This window comes from Panthera leo, chromosome E1, assembly GCF_018350215.1.
Source record: "Panthera leo isolate Ple1 chromosome E1, P.leo_Ple1_pat1.1, whole genome shotgun sequence".
Taxonomy (NCBI): domain Eukaryota; kingdom Metazoa; phylum Chordata; class Mammalia; order Carnivora; family Felidae; genus Panthera; species Panthera leo.
Genome location: NC_056692.1, coordinates 39737207 through 39763679, shown reverse-complemented (window position 1 = coordinate 39763679; position 26473 = coordinate 39737207). Strand labels below are relative to the sequence as shown.

The 26473-nt window shown below is 43.0% G+C and overlaps 3 protein-coding genes and 1 pseudogene across 3 annotated transcripts; all 4 read left to right on the top strand.

The window, feature by feature from the left end:
- The first annotated feature begins 1607 nt into the window (after positions 1-1607).
- LOC122205870 lies at positions 1608-2220 on the top strand (annotated as a pseudogene).
- Positions 2221-12262: 10042 nt separating this feature from the next.
- On the top strand, positions 12263-13059 carry LOC122207090 (keratin-associated protein 9-9-like). The gene has a single exon (XM_042916856.1). It carries the CDS (start codon positions 12263-12265, stop codon positions 12779-12781), a length of 519 nt encoding a protein of 172 aa, XP_042772790.1. The 3' UTR covers positions 12782-13059.
- Positions 13060-18693: 5634 nt separating this feature from the next.
- On the top strand, positions 18694-19095 carry LOC122207094 (keratin-associated protein 9-2-like). The gene has a single exon (XM_042916860.1). It carries the CDS (start codon positions 18694-18696, stop codon positions 19093-19095), a length of 402 nt encoding a protein of 133 aa, XP_042772794.1.
- Positions 19096-25549: 6454 nt separating this feature from the next.
- LOC122207084 (keratin-associated protein 9-3-like) lies at positions 25550-26185 on the top strand. Its single transcript, XM_042916844.1, has one exon. It carries the CDS (start codon positions 25550-25552, stop codon positions 26183-26185), a length of 636 nt encoding a protein of 211 aa, XP_042772778.1.
- Positions 26186-26473: the final 288 nt, after the last annotated feature.

The window sequence follows — 26473 nt, the reverse complement described above, 5'->3', positions numbered from 1 at the left end:
CTATATTTCCTTTATAAAAAAAATCTAAAAACATTTGAAGTGACTATTAACATATACAATGTGTGAGTCAATAGAACGATAACCTACCTTTGGGTATGATGAAGGATATAATTTGAAGGGGATGAAGTAAAATTCTATTTGCTAACCTGGTATTAGTGACATGGATGTTCATTTGGTGATATTCTATCATATTTAAAATGATTAACTTTAATGCATTATAATTTAAAAATTGAAGAACTTAAAATTTTTTTTAATGTTTATTTATTTTGAGAGAGAGAGAAAGAGTATGAGCAGGGGATGGGCAGAGAAAGAGAGAGAGGGAGAGAGAGAATCCAAAGCAGGCTCCATGCTCAGAGCAGAGCCCGACGTGGGGCTCAACTCATGACCACAAGATCACGACAGAGAGATCACAACAGAGAGATCACGACCCAACCTGATATCAAGAGTCAGTTGTTTAACTAACTGAGCCACCCAGGCATCTCAATTGAAGTACTTTTTAAAATTAATGTTAATGTCCATGACCCATTTATCAGGGCACTTGTTGGGATGAGCACTGGATGTAATATGTAAGTGACAAATCACTAAATTCTACTCCTAAAACCAGTATTACACTATATAACTAACTTGGACTTAAATAAATAAAAAATAAATAAGATGAATATTAAGCTCTAAAAACATTTGCACATTTTAGAACTCACAAATACCTTAGGTGTCATCTTACCTAGACTACTCCTTCAATTAAAAGAAAATAGGAGAAAAAAATATATAATGAGTTATATGAGGTCAATGACTATGCAAAAAATGAATTAGGATTAAGTCATGAACTTATCCTGCTTTCCCCGAACCACCCCAGTTATATCAATGAAATTCCACGTGCTGGGAAAGCCCTCAGTTCTGAGTATATCAGGACCATTTATTACTCAGGATAACTGACTGATGCTTGCTTAGTCCCAGTGTACTGCTGCTGCTTCTACCCACCTGCTTTGGTTTTGCCTTCCCATATGGAAGATATTATGCCAGACATCCTGTACCCAAAGATCCTTGGATTGGGATATGTAGGTAGCAGAGGGTACTACAACAGACAGAAGCTTATGGGAGTCTTTAATCAGGCTCTGTGGGGGAAACAGACTTGGGCTTATGCATGATTCAGTTCATCTGTGTAAACAGGTCAGCATCATGCCCCTCAACCCAGAGATATTCCCATTCTACGTACAACATAAGGACCAAACCTGGAGAAGGACAACTGTGCTGATCTTACCCAGCTCAGTGAGAACTTGATCACATGCTGTGATGATCACTGAAGCAAGACCAATGTTGATGATGTGAATAACTTTCTTTCATCTGAAAATGTTTCTATGAGTTATTCTCAAATAGAAAACATATTAAACACTTATTTTGTAAAAATTCATAATATTTAGGAAACAACTTCCTTTTTTACAATTCCTCTAGTGACTATGGAAAGCAATGTAAACACCAACAAGGAAAGTCCTGCCCATTGGTCTAAACTTTGGGGGTCCAGCGCATAAAAGCCCCAGATCCAGAGGAGGCACCAGAATCTGAAAACCTCACCTCTGGACAGGACCTGCCCACCCTCCACCCCCGACACCATGACCCACTCGTGCTGCTCCTCTTGCTGCCAGCCTATGTGCTGCAGGACCACCTGCTGCCGGACCACCTGCTGCCAGCCCAGCGGTTGTGGGTCCAGCGGCCATGGGTCCAGCTGCTGCCAGCCTTGCTGCCGCCCAACTTGCTGTCACACCACCTGCTGCCGGACCACCTGCTGCCAGCCCAGCTGCTGTGGGTGTAGCGGCTGTGGACACAACGGCGGTGGGTCTAGCGGCTGTGGGTCGAGCTGCTGCCAGCCTTGCTGCTGCCCAACTTGCTGTCACACCACCTGCTGCCGGACCACCTGCTGCCAGCCCAGCTGTTGTGGGTCCAGCGGCTGTGGGTCCAGCGGCTGTGGACAAAACTGCTGTGGGTCCCACTGCTGCCAGCCAGGTTGCTGAACCCCCGTGTACTGCATGAGAACCTGCTACCACCCCACCTGCTGCTGCCTGCCTGGGTGCCTAGCCCAGGACTGTGGATCCAGCCGCTGCTAGCCTGACTACTGCCCAATATGCTGTCAGTCCACTTGCTGTAGGACCACATGCTGCTGCCCTTGCTGTGTCCAGCTGCTGCAAGCCTTCTTTGTTATTCATCTGCCTATTTAAGAGCTTGTGAATCAGATTGATGAAGTATGGACCACTTTTTTAAAATTATATTCTTCCTTATGTCCTGTGAATCACATGCCCTGTATCCTGCTTCATGTATCCTGCTATGGAGCCATGATCTCTGCTTTGACTCCAGGTCTTTGACTCAGGTCTTCATCCTGTCCCTCTAAGTATCTAGATAAAGAAACAAATCCTTATGACTCATACATGGGTGTCACCAAATAATGAAAGACTTCATATCATTTTTATATTTCAGTCCTCCTATGATGCTTTCTACCTGTCATGATCACTTTGAATATCTCCCTAGATGCAGAAAGTCTTACTTACATTTCTTAATAAATCCTGTTCTATTCTGAATCTCATTTTGTCTCTCTCTTTTTTTTTGTCCAGTGCTCCCAATGTGAGAATTTATACACAAGTTGCCTATCAAATGTGATGTCCATTTGGAGCCTCATACAGTCTTCCACAAATTATTATCTCCACTTTTGGATAAGGAAAGTTCACAGCAGAATGTCGTAGCTGACATGGACAGACTCAGATCCCAGACTACATCTCCTTCCCTTTCTGAAGTGCACTTATATTCATATCTCCAGTCGTGTTAGAAAACACCCTGGGTGGAGAAGCCAAGATGGTGGAACAGCATGGAAGTTTTTTGTGTGTCTCACATCCATGAAATACAGCCAGACCAACACTAAACCATCCTGCACACCTAGAAAACTGATCTGAGGATTAACACAACAATATGCACAACCTGAACCACAGAACTCAGCAGGTACATGGTGTGGAGAGGTGAACCTGAGGAGAGAGAAGCCTTGGAGGGCAGGGAGCTGCTTTTGCATGTGGAGAGAGGATGGAGACAGCAGGGGGTGTGTGGATACGGGAAAAGCACCCCTCCCCAAAAGCAGCTGGAGAGAAAGCGGAAAAGTGGAAACAGCTGCAAGGACTGAACTAAACAGGGAGAAAGGAGAAAGAAGAGGGTTTAAATTCCATTAAGACTGTAAACAGGGGAGTGCAGAGTCTGAAACTCTGCAGCTCAATGCCTGGAGGTGCTCTGGTGTGAAGGGCAAATCCTCAGGAGCAGAGTGGGGTCTGGGACGTTCTTGGGCCACATGGGGAGAAGCGGTTCCACTGCTGGAAGGACATTTGGTAGAGGCTGTGAGGCCACCTGGGCCCAGCAGACCCCAGAGAATGGCCACATTCGCTGGTGCTGGAACGATGTCATTGGGGGTGAAGCCTGGTGCCAGATGTGTGTTGTGATTTGCCATAATCCCTGAGGTGGTGCTGCTACACTGTCTCATGAACTTTTTCTGGGGTGGGCTGGCACCTGGCCCCGGTCTCTGGGCATTGGCAGCAGCACAGTCCTGCAAGCGTCCCTGGGTGCAGCTGGCACCCAGCCATTGCTCGGTGAGATCCTCCGCAGAGGGTCAAAGACACAGTCCCTCAGAAGTGGGGGGCCAGGGAAAGCAGCCGCATCTGAGACAAAACTCAGGAGGGAGGTGCTGCCTGGGGCTCAGTCATAGACGGTGTGGAAGCAGAGAGTGGACGGAAGCCAAAGACAAAGGACAGGTGCGCGATTGCTGATTGGGGAGAACAGAGTTCCCATACTAGAGACTGGGTAGCTGGGTGACACCATTTTCACTGCTCCCGCCCATGAGCATACGTACCTACAAGCACCACAATCCACCCCAGTAGGCTAGCAGCGCCATCTAGTGGAGAACGGAGCCATTACACTAAGCCCCGCCCAACTGGGCCAACCTCGCTCTCCAAGAACACAAGTCTCACTGCCTGCTAAGTTCATGGACTATGAAGTACTTCATAATTTGACTTCGAGGGAAAAATGAAGTAATTTCAGTCATATTTCAGTCTGTTAGCTGGTCCACCTATTCAACTTTCTTTCTTTCTTTTTTTTTTCCTCTTTTTCATTTCTTTTATTTTTCTTAAATACAGAAAGGGAAAAAAATCATTTTTATTTAAAATTTTTATTAAACATATTTTTCTTTAATTTTTTCTACTATAGTTTTTACTTTTGTGTAAAGTTTTTCAAAATATATTTTATTTTCATAATTTCATTTTAGTCTACCTCAGTGTATTCATTTTTTCAAATTTTCAAACAATTTATTTTTTTTTTTTCTTTTTTCTCCTTTTTTTTCTTTAATTTATCAAGCCACTTGCAACACCCAGACCAAAACACATCTAGGATCTACCATCATTTATTTGATTTGTGTGTGTGTGTGTTTAATTTTAATATTTTTTTCATCTTCATTTTAATTTTTTCTACCTCATTAATTGCTTTTATCCCTTCAAAATGATGAAATGAAGGAATTCACCCCAAAAGAAACAGCTGGAAGAAACGACAGCCAGGGACTTAACCAACACAGATACAAGCAAGATGTCTGAACCAGAATTTAGAATCATGATAATAAGAATACTAGCTGGAGTTGAAAATAGATTAGAATCCCTTTCTGCAGAGATCAAGGAGTAAAAGCTAGTCAGGATGAAGTAAAAAATGCTACAACTGAGCTGCAATCTCGAATGGATGCTGCGGCAGCAAGGATGGATGAGGCAGAGCAGAGAATCAGCAATATAGAGAACAAACTTACAAAGAATAGTGAAGCAGAAAAAAAAAGGGAGATTAAGGCAAAAGAGAACGATTTAAGAATTAGAGAAATCAATGACTCATTAAAAAGGAACATCAGAATCACAGGGATGCCAGAAGAGGAAGAGAAAGAAATAGGGGTAGTAGGGTTATGTGAGCAAATCATAGCAGAAAACTTTCTTAACCTGGAGAAAGACACAGACATCAAAATCCAGGAAGCACAGAGGACTCCCATTAGATTCAATAAAAACCGACCACCAACAAGGCATATCATAGTCAAATTCACAAAATACTCAGGCAAGGAGAGAATCATGAAAGCAGCAAGGTAAAAAAAAGTCCTTAACCTACAAGGGAAGACAGATCAGGTTTGCAGCAGACCTGTCCACAGAAACTTGGCAAGCCAGAAAGGAGTGGCAGGATATATTCAATGTGCTGAATCAGAAAAATATGCAGCCAAGAATTCTTTATCCAGCAAGGCTATCATTCAAAATAGAAGGAGAGATAAAAAGTTTCCCAGACAAACAAAAATTAAAGGAGTTTGTGACCACTAAACCAGCCCTGCAAGAAATTTTAAGGGGACTCTCTGAGGGGAGAAAAGATGAATAAACAAACAAACAAACAAACAAACAGATAAATAAATACCAAAGGCAACAAAGATTAGAAAGGACCAGAGACCACCACCAGAAACCCCAACTCTACAAGCAACATAATGGCAATGAATTCACATCTTTCAGTACTCACTCTAAAAGTCAACGGACTCAATGCTCCAATCAAAAGACATAGGGTAACAGAACGGATAAGAAAACAAGACCCATCTATATGCTGTTTACAAGAGACCCACTTTAGACCTAAAGACACCTTTAGATTGAAAGTAAGGGGATGGAGAACCATCTATCATGCAAAAGAAAGCTGGAGTAGCCATACTTATATCAGACAATCTAGACTTTAAAATAAAGACTGTATCAAGAGATGCAGAAGGGCATTATATCATAATCAAGGGGTCTATCCACCAAGAAGACCTAACAATTGTAAACATTTATGCACCAAATGTGAAAGCACCCAAATATATAAATCAATTAATCACAAACATAAGGAAACTCATTGATAGTAATACCATAATAGTAGGAGACTTCAACATCCCACTCACAACAATGGACACATCATCTAATCAGAAAATCAACAAGGAAACAATGGCTTTGAATGACACACTGGACCAGATGGACTTAACAGATATATTCAGAACATTTCATCCTAAAGCAGTGGAATATACATTCTTCTCCAGTGCACATGGAATGTTCTCTAGAATAGACCACATACTGGGACATAAATCATCCCTCAGCAAGCACAAAAAGATCGAGATCATACCGTGCATATTTTCAGACCACAACACTATGAAACTCGAAATCAACCACAAGAAAAGATTTGGAAAGGTAACAAATACTTGGAGACTAAAGAACATCCTACTAAAGAATGAATGGGCTAACCAAGAAGTTAAAGAGGAAATTAAAAAGTATATGAAATCCAATTAAAATGATAACACCACAACCCAAAACCTCTGGGATGCAGCAAAGATGGTCATAAGAGGAAAGTATATAGCAATCCAGGCCTTACTAAAGAAGGAAGAAAGTTCTCAGATACACAACCTAACCTTACACTTTAAAGTGCTGAAAAAAGAACAGCAAATAAAACCCAAAACCAGAGGAAGACAGGAAATAATAAAGATTAGAGCACAAATTAATGCTATAGCAATCAAAAAGCAGTAGAAGAGATCAATGAAACCAAAAGCTGGTTCTTTGAAAGAATTAACAAAATTGATAAACCCCTAGCCAGTTTGATCAAAAAGAAAAAGGAAAGGACCCAAATAAATAAAATCATGAATTAAAGAGGAGAGATCACAACCAACAAAGCAGAAATAAAAACATTAATAAGAGAATACTATGAGCAATTATATGCCAATAAAATGGGCAATCTGGAAGAAATGGACAAATTACTAGAAACATATACACTACCAAAACTGAAACAGGAAGAAACAAAATTTGAATAGACCCATAACCAGTAAAGAAATTGAATTAATAATCAAAATCTCCCAAAAAACAAGAGTCCAGGGCCAGATGGCTTTCCAGGGGAATTCTACCAAACATTTAAGGAAGAGTTAACACTTATTCTCTTGAAGCTGTTCCAAAAAATAGAAATGAAAGGAAAACTTTCATACCCGTTCTTTGAAACCAGCATTACCTTGATTCCAAAACCAACCTCACTAAAAAGGAGAACTATAGACCAATTTACCTGATGAACATGGATGCAAAAATCCTCCATCCCTCTCTCTCTGCCCCTCCCCCGTTCATGCTCTGTCTCTCTCTGTCCCAAAAATAAATAAAAAACGTTGAAAAAAAAATTAAAAAATCCTCAAGATATTAGCCAACTGGATCCAACAATACTTAAAAAAATTATTCACCACGACCAAGTGGGATTTATACCTGGGATGCAGGGCTGGTTCAATATCTGTAAAACAATTAATGTGATTCATCATATCAAAGTTCATCATAAAAGAAAGTTCAAGAACCATATGATCCTCTCAATAGATGCAGAGAAAGCATTTGACAAAATACAGCATCCTTTCTTGATAAAAACCCTCAAGAAAGTAGGGGTAGAAGGATCATACCTTGAAATCATAAAAGCCATATATGAATGACCCAACACTAATATCATCCTCAATGGGGAAAATCTGAGAGCTTTCCCCATAAGGTCAGGAACACGACAGGGATGTCCACTCTCACCACTGTTATTCAACATAGTATTGGAAGTCTTAGCCTCAGCAATCAGACAACACAAAGGAATAAAAGGCATCCAAATCGGCCAGGAGGGAGCCAAACTTTCACTCTTTGCAGATGACATGATACTCTATATGGAAAACCCAAAAGATTCCACCAGAAAACTGCTAGAACTGATTCATGAATTCAGCAAAGTTGCTGGATATAAAATCAATGCACAGAAATTGGTTGCATTCCTATACACCAACAATGAAGCAACAGAAAGAGAAATCAAGGAATCGATCCCATTTAAAATTGCCCCCAAAACCATAAAATACCTAGGAATAAATCTAACCAAATAGGTGAAAAATCTGTACAATGAAAACTATATAAATGTTATGAAAGAAATTGAAGAAGACACAAAAAAAAATGGAAAAAGATTCCATGCTCCTGGGTAGGAAGAACAAATATTGTTAAAATGTCTATACTACCCAAAGCAATCTACATATTCAATGCAATCCCTATCAAAATAACACCAGCATTCTTCACAGAGCTAGAACAAGTAATCCTCAAATTTGTATGGAACCAGAAAAGACCCTGAAAAGCCAAAGCAATCTTGAAAAAGAAAACCAAAGCAGGGGGCATCACAATCCCAGACTTCAAGCTATACTACAAAGCTGTAATCATCAAAACAGTATGGTACTGGCACTAGAACAGACATTTAGATCAATAGAACAGAATGGAGAATCCAGAAATGGAGCCACAAACGTATAGCCAACTAATCTTTGACAAAGCAGGAAAGAATATCCAATGGAATAAAGACAGTCTCTTCAGCAAGTGGTGCTGGGAAAACTGGATAGCAACATGCAGAAAAAATGAACGTGGACCACTTTCTTACATCGTACATCGTACAAAAATAAACTCAAAATGGATGAAAGACCTAAATCTTTCTAAGACAGGAAGCCATCAAAATCCTTGAGGAGAAAGCAGGCAAAAACCTCTTTGATCTTGGCTACAGCAACTTCTTACTCAACACGTCTCTGGAGGCAAGGGAAACAAAAGCAAAAATGAACTACTGGGACCTCAACAAAATAAGCTTCTGCACAGCAAAGGAAACAATCAGCAAAACTAAAAGGCAACCCATGGAATGGGAGAAGATATTTGCAAATGACGTATCAAATAAAGGGTTAGTATCTAAAATCTATAAAGAACTTATCAAACTCAACACCCCCAAAACAAATAATCCAGTGAAGAAATGGACAAAAGACATGAATAGACACTTCCCCAAAGAAGACATTCAGATGGCCAACCGACACATGAAAAAATGCTCAACATCACTCACCATCAGGGAAATACAAATCAAAACCACCATGAGATACCACCTTACACCTGTCAGAACGGCTAACACTAACAACTCAGCCAAAAACAGATGTTGGTGAGGATGCGGAGAAAGAGGTACCCTTTTGCACTGCTGGTGGGAATGCAAGCTCGTGCAGCCACTCTGGAAAACAGTATAGAGATTCCTCAACAACTTAAAAATAGAACTACCCTATGACCCAGCAATTGCCCTACTAGGCATTTATCCCAGGGATATAGGTGTGCTGTTTCGAAGGGACAATGCATCCCGATGTTTATAGCAGCACTATCAACAATAGCCAAAGTATGGAAAGAGCCCAAATGTCCATCGATGGATGACTGGATAAAGAAGATGTGGTATACATATATAATGGAGTATTACTTGCCAATCAAAAAGAATGAAATCTTGCCATTTGTAACTACGTGGATGGAACTGGAGGGTATTATGCTAAGTGAAATTAGTCAGAGAAAGACAAAAATCATATGACTTCACTCATATGAGGACTTTAAGAGACAAAACAGATGAACATAAGGGAAGGGAAACAAAAATAATACAAAAACAGGGAGGGGGACAAAATTTAAGAGACTCTTAAATATGAAGAACAAACAGAGGGTTACTGGAGGGGTTGTGGGAGATGGGATGGGCTAAATGGATAAGGAGCATTAAGGAATCTACTCCTGAAATCATTGTTGCACTATATGCTAACTAATTTCGGTGTGAATTAAAAAAAAATTAAAAACATTAAAAAAAGAAAACACCCTGGGTCTGAGCACCAGCAAGATGTTCATTTGAGTGTCTTCTTTGACCACATAAGTATTGTTTTCCTGTATATGCAGGTGACTCTGGGTCAAAGTTGTAGACATCAGTGTTCTACAATTCAGACATCAGAAGCCACATATGAGGGCAGCGGGACCTGCCCTGTAGAGCTCTTGTGAACACAAGATCCCTTTGTTGCCTTGGGTGCTGCCCAGGCCCTCAGCACACCTCTGCATCAGATATAGGTGAGCAGGCAGTGTCCTCATGGGAAAGAGACACATCTGAACACACTTGTTTTTGCATGTGAAGCAAAAATCACATGCAAGAAATCACATTCTTGTATGGCTTACTAGTCCTCAGGACCTAATGGCAGAGTAAAAAGGTATTAGTTAGTTTTCTGCCAAACATATTATGCTTCCCAACTGTAAGGCAATTTGTTGTCATGATCAAAATGTTACCAAGACAATTAAGGAAAAACAATGTCAGAGACTGAGAGACCATGCAATGGGCATGTATGACTTTGAGAAATCCATGAGCTTTGGACCATCTAAGGAACAGAACACCTTCCATTTTTTTGTGAAGGAACCATGAAGCATTTGATGGGAGAAAGATGCCTGTTCCAGGGAAGTGAGAAGAATGTGAGAAAGAAGAAAGAGAAAAAAATGTGGGCATTCATAGGAGTCATGATGGACAGAAGGCTGGTGCTTCTGGTCCTGAAATAATGGTGCTCCCTCAGCATTCAGAGATGTGGGGCTTGATTCAAATTTTGAGAGGAATATGAGACTATGCTCCGGGTCACCTCCTGGGAGCAGTGGAAGGACCTCTGATGAGCTACAAAGGGTCATGTCTGGGACACATGCCAACATTGGAGCTTAGGCATCCAGGATCCTCTGGAGAGACTGTCAAGGGCAAACTTGCCTACTGCTGGTTCTTTTTTTTTTAATGTTTATTTTTTGAGAGAGAGAGAGACAGGGTGCAAGTGGGGGAGGGGTAGAGAGAGAGAGGAAGACACAGAATCTGAAGCAGGCTCCAGGCTCTGAGATGTCAGAACAGAACCCGATGTGGGACTCGAACCCACGAGCCATGAAATCATGACCTGAGCTGAAGTCAGACACTTAACTGACTGAGCCACCCAGGCGCCCCCAGAGCTGGAGTCTTTATAAACCAAATCTCCAGAAGCAAGAGTTGAGTATTTTCTTAGTGTGGCACACACAGGTAGTATGACATTGTGCTGTCCATGAAAAGAGCCCATAGACAGAGATGCAGATCTGGTGGGTAGAAATTGTCCCAAACACACAAATTTCTGAGATATATGGCTGGTGTATTCAATACATCTTGGACAATCTATGGTTTTCATCACTCTTTCCAACATTTTCTTAATTTGCTTAATAAGCTGATACATTTTCTGGATGAAACAAAGATAAGATGGAGGAGGATGAAGGGGAAGGGGAGGAGGAGGAGTAAGGAGGCAAGGATAGAGGAAGAAATGAAGGAAGGAGACAGAAAAGAAAAGAAAAAAGAAAAGGAAAAGGAAAAAGAAAAGGAAAGAAACTTCAGAACAAAGGAGAGGAGAGGAGAGGAGAGGAGAGGAGAGGAGAGGAGAGGAGGAGGAAGGGAAGGGAGGGGAAGGGAAGGGAAGGGAAGGGAAGGGAAGGGAAGGGAAGGGAAGGGAAGGGAAGGGAAAGAGAAAGAGAAAGAAGGAAGGAAAGAAGGAAGGAAGGAAAGAGAGCAAATGTACATAAAAGTGTAATCAGCTACGTGAAGACACTGACAAGGCTAGCTAACAAGGTAAGGACTAAGTCACCAATTCACCCTGGTTTGCCCATACTGCCCCACTTATAACACCTGAAAGTCCCACATCCTGTGAAAGCATTCAATCTAGGTAAATTAAGAGTACTGGTCAAAAAGGACTCACACTTACTGATGCTTGCTTAGTCCCAGTGTAGTGCTGCTGCATCTACCCACCTGCTTTGGTTCTGTCTTGCCACATGGAAGAGATGATGCCAGACATCCTTTACCCAAGAGACTTTGGTTGAACTGGGATACAAGTTGAGTAGGGTGCTATGGGAGACAGATTTGCCTGTGGGAGGCTTGAATCAGGTTTTTGTGGGGAAACAGACCTGGGCTCATGCAGCTACTAAATTTGTCCCTGTGAACATACCAGCATCATGCCCATCACCTCAAGGATACTCCCAATCCACATACAACCTAAAGATAAAAGCTGGGGAGGGACCACTGCTCTAACCCTAACTAGCAGGAACTAGATCACATGATGCAATGGTCATTGAAGTGAGAATGATGCTGCTGTTGTGACCACCTCCCTTTCACCTGAAAATGTTTCTGCAAGTTATTCTCAAATAGGAAACCATTAAACACTTATTTGTAACAATTCCTAACATTTAGGAAACAACTTCCTCATTTATGATTGCCCCCAGTGACTATGGAAAACAACGTAAACACCAACAAGGAAAGTCCTTCCCATTGGTCTAAACCTCGGGGTTCCAGCACATAAAAGCCCCAGAAACGGAGGAGGCACCAGAATCTGACAACCTCACCTCTGGACAAGACCTGCCCACCCTCCACTCCTGACACCATGACCCACTCGTGCTGCTCCTCTTGCTGCCAGCCTACGTGCTGCAGGACCACCTGCTGCCGGACCACCTGCTGCCAGCCCACATGCTGTGGGTCCAGCGGCTGTGGGTCCAGCTGCTGCCAGCCTTGCTGCTGTCCAACTTGTTGTCACACCACCTGCTGCCGGACCACCTGCTGTAGGACCACCTGCTGCCAGCCCAGCTGCTGTGGGTCCAGCGGCTGTGGACACAACTGCGGTGGGTCTAGCGGCTGTGGGTCCAGCTGCTGCCAGCCTTGCTGCCGCCCAACTTGCTGTCAAACCACCTGCTGCAGGACCACCTGCTGCCAGCCCAGCTGTTGTGGGTCCAGCTGCTGTGGGTCCAGCGGCTGTGGACAAAACTGCTGTGGGTCCCACTGCTGCCAGCCAGTTTGCTGTACCCCCGTGTACTGCACGAGAACCTGCTACCACCCCACCTGCTGCTGCCTGCCTGGGTGCCTAGCCCAGGGCTCTGGATCCTGCTGCCAGCCTTCTTGCTGCTGATTGCCTCGCCAAGAACCACCATCTGACTTGCCACTTGGGAATCGGTCACTGCCAAGCGTTGCGGAAAGCCAGCCCGCAATCCCCAACATCTCGGTTATTCGTCCGCCTGTCTACCATCTTGTGAATCAGCCTGATGAAGTGTGGACCGCTTCTCCCTGATTCGCTTCTTCTTTCCTTCCTCTGGGTCATGTGCCAGCTTCACCCAACCTGATACAGAGTTAGGATCTCTGTTTGGTCTCCATAGTCAAGAACTTTATCCTGTCCCTCTAAATACGTCAGTGAAACAACTCCTCAGGAATGACCTATAACTCGTGGAAACTACTGAAAGCCCACACGGGTATGTTTTCTTTCTCGGTGTACTCAAGAAGCTTGTATGCCTCTTGCTGCCTGTTATGTTCCCTTTCAATGTCTCCCTAGACGCGGGGAGTCTCACCTGTATCTCTTAATAAATTCTCTATCATTTGGAATCACCTATTGTCTTTGTTTTTTATTTTATTTTATTTTATTATTTTAATATAGTTTATTTTCCAATTGGCTAACATACAACACCCATGCTCATCCCAACAAGGGCCATCCTCAATGCCCATCACCCATTTTCCCCTCTCCCACACCCCTGCCATCCATCCTCAGTTTGTTCTCTGTATTTCAGAGTCTCTTGTGGTTTGCCACCCTCTCTCTCTGTTTGTAACTATTGTTTTTGCCCTTGCCTTCCCCCACGGACTTCTGTTCAGTTTCTCAAGATCCACATATGAGTGATAACGTAGGAGATCTGTCCTTCTTTGACTGACTGATTTCACTCAGCGTAATGCATCCAGTTGCATTCACGTTGCTGCAAATGGCCAGATTTCATTCTTCTCATTGCCAAGTGGTATTCCATTGTATATATAAATCACATCTTCTTTATCCATTCATCAGTTGATGGACATGTAGGCTCTTTCCATATTTTGGCTATTGTTGAAAGCGTTGCTAGAAACATTGGGGTCATGTGCCCCCAGCATCAGCACTCCTGTATCCCTCGGGTAAATTCCTAGAAGTGTTACTGCTGGGTCATAGGGTAGTTCTATGTTTAAGTTTTTGAGGAACCTCCACAGTTTTCCAGAGCGGCTGCCCCACTTTGCATTTCCACCAACAGTGCAAGAGGGTTCCGTTTCTCCACTCCCTTGCCAGCATGTGTAGTTTCCTGATTTGTTCACTTTAGCCACTCTGACCGGTGTGGGGTGGTATCTCAGTGTGGTTTGATATGTATTTGCCTTATGAGGGGTGATGCTGAGCATCTTTTCATGTGTCTGTTGGCCATCTGGATGTCTTCTTTGGAAAAGTGTCTATTTGTGTCTTCTGTCCATTGTGTCAAGAGCATACTTAAACATCATAAAAGCCATATATGAAAAGCCCACAGCTAACATCATCCTCCATGGGGAAAAACTGAGAGTGTTCCCTGTGAGAGCAGGAACACGACAGGCATGTCCACTCTAACCACTGTTGTTTAACGTAGTGTTGGAAGCCCTAGCATTAGCAATTGGACAGCAAAAATGAAATAAAAGGCATGAAAATTGGCAAAGAGGAAGTCAAACTTTCCCTTTTTGCAGACGACATGGTACTCGACATGGACAACCCAAAAGACTCCAAAAGAAGACCCCCTAGAACTGATACATGAATTCAGCAAAGTCGCAGGGTACAAAATCAATGTACAGAAATCCATTGAATTTTTAGACACCAATAGTGAAGCAACAGAAAGAGAAATAAAGAAACTGATCCCACTTACAACTGCACCAAGAACGATAAAATCCCTAGGAATAAACCTAACCAAAGAGGTAAAAGATCTGTATGCTGAAAACTAGAGAAAGCTTATGAAGGAAATTGAAGAAGATGCAAAGAAATGGAAAAGCATTCCATGCTCATGGGTTCGAAGAATAAATATTGTTAAAATGTCAATACTACCCAAAGCAATCTATACATTCAATGCAATCCCAATCAAAATTGCACCAGCACTCTTCTCAAAGCTAGAAGAAACAGTCCTACAATTTGTATGGAACCACAAAAGACCCTGAAGAGCCAAAGTAATACTGAAAAGAAATACTGAAAACCAAAGCGGGAGGCATCACAATCCCAGACTTTAGCTTCTACTACAAAGCTGTAATCATCAAGACACTATGGTATTGGCACAAAAACAGACACACAGACCAATGGAACAGAATAGACAATCCAGAATTGGACCCACAAATGTATGGCCAACTAATCTTTGATGAAGCAGGGAAGAGTATTCAATGGGAAAAAGACAGTCTCTTTGGCAAATGGTGCTGGGAGAACTGGAAAGCAACATGCAAAAGAATGAAACTAGACCACTTTCTTTTACCATACATAAAAACAAACTCAACATGGATGAAAGACCTAAATATGAGACCGGAAACCATCAAACCCTAGAGGAGAAAACAGGCAACAACCTCTTCAACCTCAGCCACAGCAATTTCTTATTCAAAGCATCTCCAAAGGCATGGGAATTCAAAGCGAAAATGAACTATTGGGACCTCATCAAGATAAAACCCGTATGCACCGCAAAGGGAACAGTCAACAAAACTGAAAGACGACCGATGGAATGGGAAAAGATATTTGCAAATGACATATTGGATAAAGGGCTAGTATCCAAAATCTATGAAGAACTTACCAAACTCAACACCCGAAAAACAGATAATCCAGTGTCTTTGTGTTTTTGTACCCTGTTTCCAATGCAAGGATTTGTACGTACATTTTACATCACATGCAGTGTCCGTGTGGAGCCACACACAGTCCTCCACAAGTCATTATGCGCATTTTCAGCTGAGGAGATTTCACAGTGGAATGTCCCACAGCTGACATGGACACACTCGGATCCAAGACTGTGGTTCGGGCGCTTGCTGAAGCGCACTTACGTTCAGATCTCCAGACGTGGTAGCAAACGCCCTTAGTCTCAGCACCAGCAAGATGTCCATCCGAGGCCTTCTTTGAGCGCACAAGTGTTATTCTCCGGGACAGGCGGGCCATCACTGGCACTAAGTTGTAGACATCAGTGTCGTACAACTCAGCCACAGCAGCCATACGTGAGGACAGCGGGACCCGCCCTTTAGAGCCCTGGGGAACCCAGGATGCTCCTGTTGCCTTGGGTGGCATCCAGGCCCTCAGCACTCTTCTGCCTCACATACAGGTGAGCCTGCGGTGTCCTCGTGAGCAACAGAGGCAGCTGAACACGCTTGTGTTTGGGTCGTGGAAATCACATTCTTGTTTGGTCTCCTTGTCCCCAGGACCTAATGGGATATAGTAAAATGGCATCTTGTGATTTTCTGCCAAACCTATGTCTCTCCCCTCCTGTGAGGCAGTTTGTCATTGTGATCAAAATGCTGCCCAGAGAGTTGATGAAGCATGGTGTCAGGGCCAGAGAGATCGTGCAATGGGCATGTAGGACTTTGAGTAATCCATGAGCTCTGAACCATCTAAGGAAACAGAATAAGCTCTGGTATATTGTGGAGGAAGTGTGAGCAACCGAGGGGGGAAAAATGATGCCTGCTCCGTGGGGGTGAGGAGAATGTGAGGAAGAAAAAAGAGACAACAACGTGGGCATTCCTAGGAGTCAGGAACGAAGTCTGCTGCTTCTGGTCCTGAACTACTGGTGCCAACTCAGCACTCAGGGCTGTGAGGCCGATTCAGGCTCTGAGAGGAATAGGAGACAGGGCCCCGGGTCACTTCCTGGGAGCAGTGGAGGGACCTCTGATGAGCTTCGAAGGCCCCTATCCGGGACACATGCCACCATTGGAGACTAGGTACCCAGGATGCTCTGGAGAGACTGCCAAGGCCAAACGTGCCTAGCGCTGCTGGTTCTCAAGAGCGCGATGTTGGCAAAATGAGATGAAAACCTGACACGACCCATGTTTCCGCGTATTTGCTGGATGTTGACTAAATCCTTCGTGAGCATTCCCTTTAATTCTTGGAGGGATTTGCAAAGTAGGTATTAAGGTTCCCATTGTGTAGGTGAGGAAATTGAGACTGAGTGGGGTAAAGGAATGTCAGAGTTTGGTTTCTCCCAGAAACTACCCTGAATAAAGGAGTCTGGGAATGTGGTTTCTTTGGGGAGGTCACATCACACTGGTCGGAATGTAGCGAAGTGTCACAGGGAAGAAGCACTCTGAGACCAGCATCACAGTTTGCAACTAAAGCTTTAACCTGAAAGATATCTCAGAAATCACACACACACATACACACACACACACGTTGAGATTCTCCTATTTCAGCAATGAGGGAGCAGGAGTCTTTATAAACCAACTCTCCAGAAGCACAGGTGGAGTGTTTTTCTCCATGTGGCATGCTCAGGCAGCCTGACATTCTGCTGTGCATGAAAAGAGCACTTAGGCATAGAGGTGCAGATATGGTAGGTACATTATCCTAAACATACTAATATCCAAGACATAGCCCTGGTGTAGTCAAGACACCTTTGGCAATCTATCATTTTCACCACTCATTTCAACATTTTCCTAATTCTATTGGTGGGCAGATGCAATTTCTTGAAGATACACAACAATAAGACAATAGAAGATGGAGGGCAGAAGCAGGAGTAGGGAGGCATCAAGAGGAAACACAGGAAAAGGAAGGAGGTAGGAAAAGAAAAGAAGAGAGGAAAAGGAAGAAAGACACAAAAGGAAGAAGGAATGAAAGGTATAAAAGGAAAATTGGAGAAAGGAAATAACAGTTTGAAGGAAGGAAAGGAATGGAGGGAAAGAGAGTGATGAAGGGAGGGAGAGAGGGAGCCAGGGAGGAAGGAAGGAACAGAAAGGGAAAGAAAGAAAGAAAGAAAAAGAAAGAAAGAAAGAAAGAAAGAAAGAAAGAAAGAAAGAAGGAGGGAAGGAAAGAAGGAAAGAAAGAAAGAAAGAAAGAAAAGAAAAAAAAAGCAAGAACAAAAGAACAAAAGAAAGGAAGAAGGAAGATATGAGAGGAATGAAGGAAGGAAGAAAGGAAGGAAGGAAGAAAGGAACAAACAAACAAGTGAAGGAACAAAGGGAGGAAGAAAGAAAAAGAACTGACATAAATAAAGATGTAATCTGTTACATCAGTGAAGGCACTGTGCAGGCTAGTTAACAAGGTTAGTACTAGAGTCACCAAATCACCCTGTTATGCCCATACTTCCTTAGTTATACCACTGAAATTCCCTTATTCTGAGAAAACACTCAAGCCTAGGTAAATCAGGACTACTGGTCAATAGGAGGTACACTAATGATGTTTGCTAAGTCCCAGTGTACTGCTGATGCCTCTTCCCACTTGCTTTGGTTATGCCTTGCCATATGGAGAAGATGAGGCCAGATATCTGCTAACCAATTGTCTTTGATTGAACTGGCATACAAGTGGGGTAGGGTGTTACAGGAGATAGATATGACTGTGGGAGTCTTGAACGAGGCTTTTGGGGGGAAACAGGCCTGGGCTCACACATCTACTAAATTTGTCCCAGTGAGCATATCAGCATCATGCCCCTCACCTCAGGGATACTCCTAATCCACATATAACCTAGGACCAAAGCTGGGGAGGGACAGCTGCTCTGACCCTACCCAGACCAGCAGAAACTAGATCACATGATGTGATGATCATTGAAGCAAGAACAATGCTGCTCATGTGATCATTTTCCTTTCATCTGAAAATGTTTGTATGAGTTATTCTCAAGTAGGAAACACATTAAACACTTATTTTGTAATGATTCCTAACATTTAGGAAACAACTTCCTCGTTTATGATTCCCCCAGTGACTATGGACAAAATGTAAACACCAACTAGGAAAGTCCTGCCCATTGGTCTAAACTTCGGGGGTCCAGCGCATAAAAGCCCCAGATCTGGAGGAGGCACCAGAATCTGACAACCTCACCTCTGGACAGGACCTGCCCACCCTCCACCCCTGACACCATGACCCACTCGTGCTGCTCCTCTTGCTGCCAGCCTACGTGCTGCAGGACCACCTGCTGCCAGACCACCTGCTGCCAGCCCAGCTGCTGTGGGTCCAGCGGCTGTGGACACAACTGCGGTGGGTCTAGCGGCTGTGGGTCCAGCTGCTGCCAGCCTTGCTGCTGCCCAACTTGCTGTCAAACCACCTGCTGCCGGACCACCTGCTGCCAGCCCAGTTGTTGTGGGTCAAGCTGCTGTGGGTCCAGCTGCTGTGGGCAAAACTGCTGTGGGTCCCACTGCTGTCAGCCAGTTTGCTGTACCCCCGTGTACTGCACGAGAACCTGCTACCACCCCACCTGCTGCTGCCTGCCTGGGTGCCTAGCCCAAGGCTGTGGATCCTGCTGCCAGCCCTCCTGCTGCTGATTGCCTCGCCAAGAACCACCATCTGGTCACAACACTGATTTTTGTTTGGGAAACAAAGTCACTGTCAAACATTGCTGAAAACCAGCATGCAATCACAAACATTTCTGTTACTCATCTGCTGTTTACAAGCTTGTGAATCAGCTTGATGAAAGTCAACCACTTCTCCCTGATTATCTTCTTCCTTCGTTTTTAAGGCTCACATGCCAGCTTTACACATCCTCATACAGCCATGATTTCTGCTTTACTCTATAGTCAAGATCTTTATCCTGTCCCTCCAAGTACTTTGGAGAAACAAATCCACATAACTGACGCTTAAGTTTTTGCAAAAATGGGAAGTGTGCACTAATATGTTTTCTTTCTCGGTGTACTGATGGTTCTTGTATGCTGCTTTCTTCCTGTCATGATCCCTTTGAATATCTCCCTAGGTGCCTCACGTATATTTTTTAATAAATCCATTTGTCATCTCATAATGTCTTTTTTTTAATTTTTAAAATTTATTTTATTTTTTCAAGTCTTTTTTTAAACGTTTATTTATTTTGATAGAGAGAGAGAGACCGAGGGAGGGGCAGAGAGAGAGGGAGAAAGAGAATCCGAAGTAGGGTCCATGCTGAGCATGAGATCATGACCTGAGCCTAAATCAAGAGTTGGATGTTCAACTTACTGAGCCACCAAGGCGCCACTTGTCTTTTTTTTTTTTTTTTTTTGTATAGTGTTCCCAATGTAAGGATTTATACACAGGTGGAATATCACATGCAATGTCTAATTAGAGCCTCATACAGTCCTCCACAAATCATGATCTCCATTTTCAGGTGATGAAATTTCACAGTTGAATGTCATAAGCGATATGGACAGACTAAGATCCCAGACTCTGTCTTTTGCCCTTGCTGAGGTGCACTTACATTCATATCTCCAGATGAGTTAGAAAAACCCTGGGACTAAGCACTAGAAAGATGTTCATCTGAGTGTCTTCTTTGACCACGAAAGTACTGTTTTCCTATATATGCAGGTGACGTCTAGCACTAAGTTGTAGACATCAGTTCCCTACAAATCATCCAATAGCAGCCACGTGTCAGAGCAGCGGGACCTGCCCTTTAGAGCTCTTGTGAATACAGGATCCTTTTGTTTCCTTGGGTGCTGTCCAGTCCCTCTGCACTCCTCTGCATCAGATACATGTGAGCATCCAGTGTCCTCACGAGAAAGAGACACAGCTGAGCACAATTGTGTTTGGGTCATGGAAATCACATTCTTGTATGACTTCCTGGTCCTCAGGACCTAATGGCAGAGTAAAAAGGTATCAGGTAATTTTATGCCAAACATATTTTGCTCCCCAATGGTAAAGCAATTTGTCATTGTGATCAAAATGCTGCCAAACCATAAGAGACTCTTAAAAACTGAGAACTATCTGAGGGTTGATGGGGGGTGGGAGGGAGGGGAGGGTGGGTGATGAGTATTGAGGAGGGCACCTGTTGGGATGAGCACTGGGTGTTGTATGGAAACCAATTTGACAATAAATTTCATATTTAAAAAAATGCTACCAAAACAATTAAGGAAGGACGACGTCAGGGATTGAGAGGTCATGCTTGGGGATGTAGACTTCGAGTAATCCATGAGCTCTGAACCACCTAAGGGAACAGAACAACCTCCGGTATTTTGTGAAGGAACTGTGAAGCATTTGAGGGGAGAAAAAGATGCCTGTTCCAGGGAAGTGAGAAGAATGTGAAGAAGGATAAAGAGAAAATGATGTGGACATTCATAGGGGTTGTGATAGAAGGCTGGCATTTCTGGTCCTCAACTAATGGTGCTGCCTCAGCACCAGGGATGTGAGGCTTGATTGAGGCTCTAAGAATAGGTAACTTAATCCCTGAGTCACCTCCTGGGAGCAGTTGAGGGATCTCTGATGAGCTGTGAAGCCTCATATCCAGGGCACATGCCAATGTTTGAGTTCTAGGTATCCGGGATGCTCTGGCAAGACTGAAAAAGTGAAACGTATCTACCGATGGGTCTTAAGAGCTAGGTGTTTAGGTTATGGGATGAAGAAATGACACAACGTGTGTTGTCTACTACTTGTTAGGTATTAAATGCTCTATGTACATTATCTTTAATTCTGAATAAACTTTCAAGGAAGTGTAAATATTCTAAATATTTTAGAAAAGAAGAAACTAAGACCAAGAGAGGTAAATTAAAGTCATAGTTTGTAACCTCAGAGAATATATTTTGAGAAAAAGAATAAAATACAGTTTGTTTAGGATGTGCACTGCACACTAACAGAGAATTGAAGAAATGGGGTGAGTAAGGGTGCACATGAATCTACTATCACTGTTTGCAACTGATTATACCTGAGTGAAAATTATCAGAAATGATATAAAATATACATTTTAGAGTTACCCTACCTGATGAAAATGGAGATGGAATCTTCATAGACAACTCTCCAGAATCATTGGTTGTGTTTTTCTCAACATTGTATGCACAGACAGCATGATTTTCTGCTGTTGCATGAAGAGAACCCTTAGACACAGAGATGCATATGTGGCAACTGGAAGTTGGCTTGAGCACACTGAGATCAAAGATACACGATTAGTTGTGCCAGTCAGTTTCAGGTGCTATAATGAACTTCCATAGACTGGTTGGATCACACAGTAATATTTATATGCCACAGTTCTGGAGGCTGATAAGTCAAAGATCAAAGTGCTGGCTGATTACATGTTTGGTTGGACCTTCTTCCTGGTTTGCTGATGGCTGCTTTATGGCTGTATCTTCAAATGGCAAGGAGAGAGTGAGAGGGCTTTGGTCTCTGTCTCTTATTAAAAGAGTATCAACCCTATTATTGGGGCCTTATCCTCATAAGTTAGAAGGTGAACTATTGTAGAAAAAAATAGCTATTAATGGGTCTATCAATTGATTTAATTTAAGGTATTCCATAATTATATACCATGATCCTTTAGGTTTTTGCAGGGGCCAGACAGGCAATCAAATACAGTTGTGCTGGGAGCTACCATCCCTGTATTCTTTAAGTCTTTGAGGGAGCACTAAACTCCATGGATTGCTATTGCTTCTCTTTAATACATTGATCAGGAAGCGAGAAATTTTTAGGGGCTCTTATTTCACCTTTGTTTCTATTATGGTTTTCATTTCAGATGTCTGGAGATGTACTTCTGCTGCAAAGAGTGCAGGTAGCTGAGTTTCCAACTGTTAGCAACTTCAGGATCTACATCAGCTTTACAGATAAGGCCCTGTTCTTTCTGTAAACTCCTGGATAATTGCACACCATGAAGGTACTAGGGCCTAGAATTTTCTTCCCAACATGAGACTTGTTAATGGCTATCTTTGCTCTGGATATCTCCATTGGGTTGACCAATGTTTTGTTAGACCTGCATGGCAGTCTTATATCCTCCTTGCCTAATGCTGCCTTTTTCGTACTTTTTTTTTGAAAGATGTTACATCTACATGGCAGTCTGTAGGTTTTTGCTGTCTAATCCACCTTATTTCCCCCATTCTTTTTAAACCTTTCATAGGCATCACTCCCCAGTGAATGTCTTACATTCTTACCACTGTTTCAGTGTCTGATTCTCAGAGGACCCAAATGATACACAATGGAAGGATTCTGTCATTCACTACCTACTCAAGTAGAAGGGAAATGAGTATAAAGGGGACCTTAATACTAATTAGACCCACATGAGATGGACATGAATCAGAACTCCATTTATTACCTGGCCTCCATATGCATGCATTTTAACACAAGGAGTCCTGGTATCAGTGTCTGCTCAAACTCTGAATCCAACACCTTTAGATATATCTGGGTTCTCACCTTTCCCAAGTGTACAGTTACTCTGGCATATGATTATAAATCCGTTGTGGAAGGACTGGGGGAAACAATGCTACACACACACACACACACTTCATTCTTGCAGTATCTTTCTCAAGAAGACTAACCCTCTCCTTCGATTGAAGGGCTTTAGTCTGAGAACTGACTTGGGTCTGGAAACTGAATGGGAGGTCATCATTTTCTATTGAAGTCACTAACAGCAGCCTCTGATTCACCTGTCCTTGATCCTTTTCCAGTGTATATACTGGTGTCAGGGTAATACTCTTGTTGGCTGCATAATTACCTCACCCTTAAGGAAGCCATAGTCTATTAGTCAGATCTCTGTGAGTCAAGGACCACTGATTGACCTTTCTTCCTATTTTAGTAATATATCTACCACAACTCTGCTCTCTGTCATTCCCCATTTCCCAGTTCCCCATCATCAGTTTATACCATCAATCCTGACCACAGATGACTACCACCACTGACCTTTTCAATGATGCATATATTTTACTGCTTCTGTGAAGGAATCTCTTTTGGGACCTCTCAGGGAACATGATTAGTTTGTGGGCTGATATGAAATAAATCCATTCTACCATATATGTTTCTCTGAACCTTTTGACTCTATTCACAGTAGTCTACCAGGCAGTTCTAGAATCCTCAGTTCATGTTCTGTAGGCCACTACAAAACACTGCATTTCTAGACAACACCTTATCTAGTGAGGTTAACCTTGGCACTTGCTTACATATAATGCCATAAAAAGGCCAAGGGGAAAAATGTTATGGTCAATGACATATGAATGACTATTGTTTTCACATAATGTTATCCTTTCTCTATAATATATGGACTTTGGGAGGGAGAATGAGAACATGTAGGCTTATAATTTGTAAATTTGAAGTACAATTTATGTTGCGTCAGGGATATAGAGTTAAACAACACAGACAAAATGCTAGATTATCACAGGAAGAATGAAGGGAGAATAAACTACTCTCTACTAAAAATAAGCACAATGGATTCAATGTGTTTTGTGGTAAAACTTGAAAATATAATAATTGTGGTCTTTTAAAGAAGGTTTCTGCCTTCAACTTGGCCCATCCATAATGGGAAAGAAGTAAGAAAAATTTCCAGAAAAATCAAAAGATTGACATGCACATGAAACAGAAATGAGATAAATATTTTGACCAAGCAATTCTATCTGCAATCTGCTCCTAGGTGGATTCCAAAGATATGTTTATATATGTTTACCAAACAACCTGCAAAGAAACATTCATAGAAGCACTATTTTTTAATAGTCCCAAACTTCAAAAAACTTACATGTTTATCAACAGGAAAGTCAAAAAATTAATTATGTCATATTCATTCAGTGAAAGAAACAGCAATGACAAAGAATAAACAACAAATAATTACATTGGTAGTCTCTCAATCATAATGTAAAGGGAGCCAATTCTATACTATTTCATATATATGAAGGTTTTAAAAAGCCCAAACTGACCTATACGGTTACAAGTCAACACAGTGATTAGTCACCTTTGGGGATAAGTGAAGAAGTATAAATTAGAGAGACTGAATTTAATTTCTATTTCTTATTCTGGTCATATTGATATGGGTGTGTTCATTTTGTGATAATCTATCAAGATGGATTAATAACTTGCACACTTTTTAAATGAATGGTATACCTAAAAATTTTTAAACATGTTAGATCCAAAAGATAAAATAAGTATCACCTTAACTAATCCAATTCCCATATCAAATGAAAGCAAATAAAAAAGAAATATAAACAACAAATATTAACTGAAAATGTGCTATCAGTGAGGTGAGGTCACACACTCTGCTGGTTAACAAGGTTAGAAGTAAAGTCGCCAACTCATCCAGGCTGGCCCACTGACCCAGTTATTTAACTGAAGTCTGCAAATCCTGGGAAATCATTTGTTCCAAGATAAATCAAAATTACTGGTCATGAGGAGGTACATTAACTGATGCTGGCTTAGTCCCAGTGAACTGCTGCTGCTTCTACCCACCTACTTTGGTTATACCTTGCCATACGAAAGAGATGATGCCAGACATCTCACCCAAGAGTCTTTGAACTGGGGTACACAAGTGGGGTAGAGTGTTACGAGAGACAGATATGCCTGTGGGAGTCTTGAATCAGGCTTCTGTGGGGAAACCAACCTGGGCTCAGGGATCTACTAAATCTGTCCCAGTGAGCATATCAGCATCATGCCCCTCACCTTGGGGATACTCCTAAACCAAATATAATGTAAGGACCAAGGCTGGGGAGGGAACACTGCTCTGACCTACCCAGACCAGCAGAACTTGATCACATGATGGATGCAATGATCATTGAAGCAAGAATGATGCTGCTGATGTGACAAATTTCCTTTAATCTGAAAATGTTTCTATTTGTTATTCTCAAATAGGAAACACATTAAACACTTATTTTGTAACGATTCCTAACATTTAGGAAACAACTTCCTCGTTTATGATTGCCCCCAGTGACTATGGAAAACAACGTAAACACCAACAAGGAAAGTCCTTCCCATTGGCCTAACCTTCGGGGGTCCAGCGCATAAAAGCCCCAGAACCGGAGGAGGCACCAGAATCTGACAACCTCACCTCTGGACAGGACCCGCCCACCCTCCACCCCTGACACCATGACCCACTCGTGCTGCTCCTCTTGCTGCCAGCCTACGTGCTGCAGGACCACCTGCTGCCGGACCACCTGCTGCCAGCCCAGCGGCTGTGGGTCCAGCGGCCATGGGTCCAGCTGCTGCCAGCCTTGCTGCCGCCCAACTTGCTGTCAAACCACCTGCTGCCGGACCACCTGCTGCCGGCCCAGCTGCTGTGGGTCCAGCGGCTGTGGACACAACTGCGGTGGGTCTAGCGGCTGTGGCTCCAGCTGCTGCCAGCCTTGCTGCCGCCCAACTTGCTGTCATACCACCTGCTGCAGGACCACCTGCTGTAGGACCACTTGCTGCCAGCCCAGCTGCTGTGGGTGTAGCGGCTGTGGACACAACTGCGGTGGGTCTAGCGGCTGTGGGTCGAGCTGCTGCCAGTCTTGCTGCCGCCCAACTTGCTGTCATACCACCTGCTGCCGGACCACCTGCTGCCAGCCCAGCTGTTGTGGGTCCAGCGGCTGTGGACAAAACTGCTGTGGGTCCCACTGCTGCCAGCCAGTTTGCTGTACCCCTGTGTACTGCACGAGAACCTGCTACCACCCCACCTGCTGCTGCCTGCCTGGGTGCCTAGCCCAGGGCTCTGGATCCTGCTGCCAGCCTTCTTGCTGCTGATTGCCTCACCAAGAACCACCATCTGACTTGCCACTTGGGAAATAGTCACTGCTCAACGTTGCAGAAAGCCAGCATGCAATACCCAATATCTCTGTTATTTATCTCTCTTTTTTACAAGCTTGTGAATCAGCTTGATAAAGTGTGGACTCCCTCTCCCTGATTCTCTTCTTCCATCCTCTTATGGGTCACCTGCCAGCTTCATGCATTCTGATCCTGTCATGAGGCCTGCTTTGAGTGCATAGTCAAGATCTTCATCCTGTCCCTCGAAGTACCTTAGAGAAACAAATC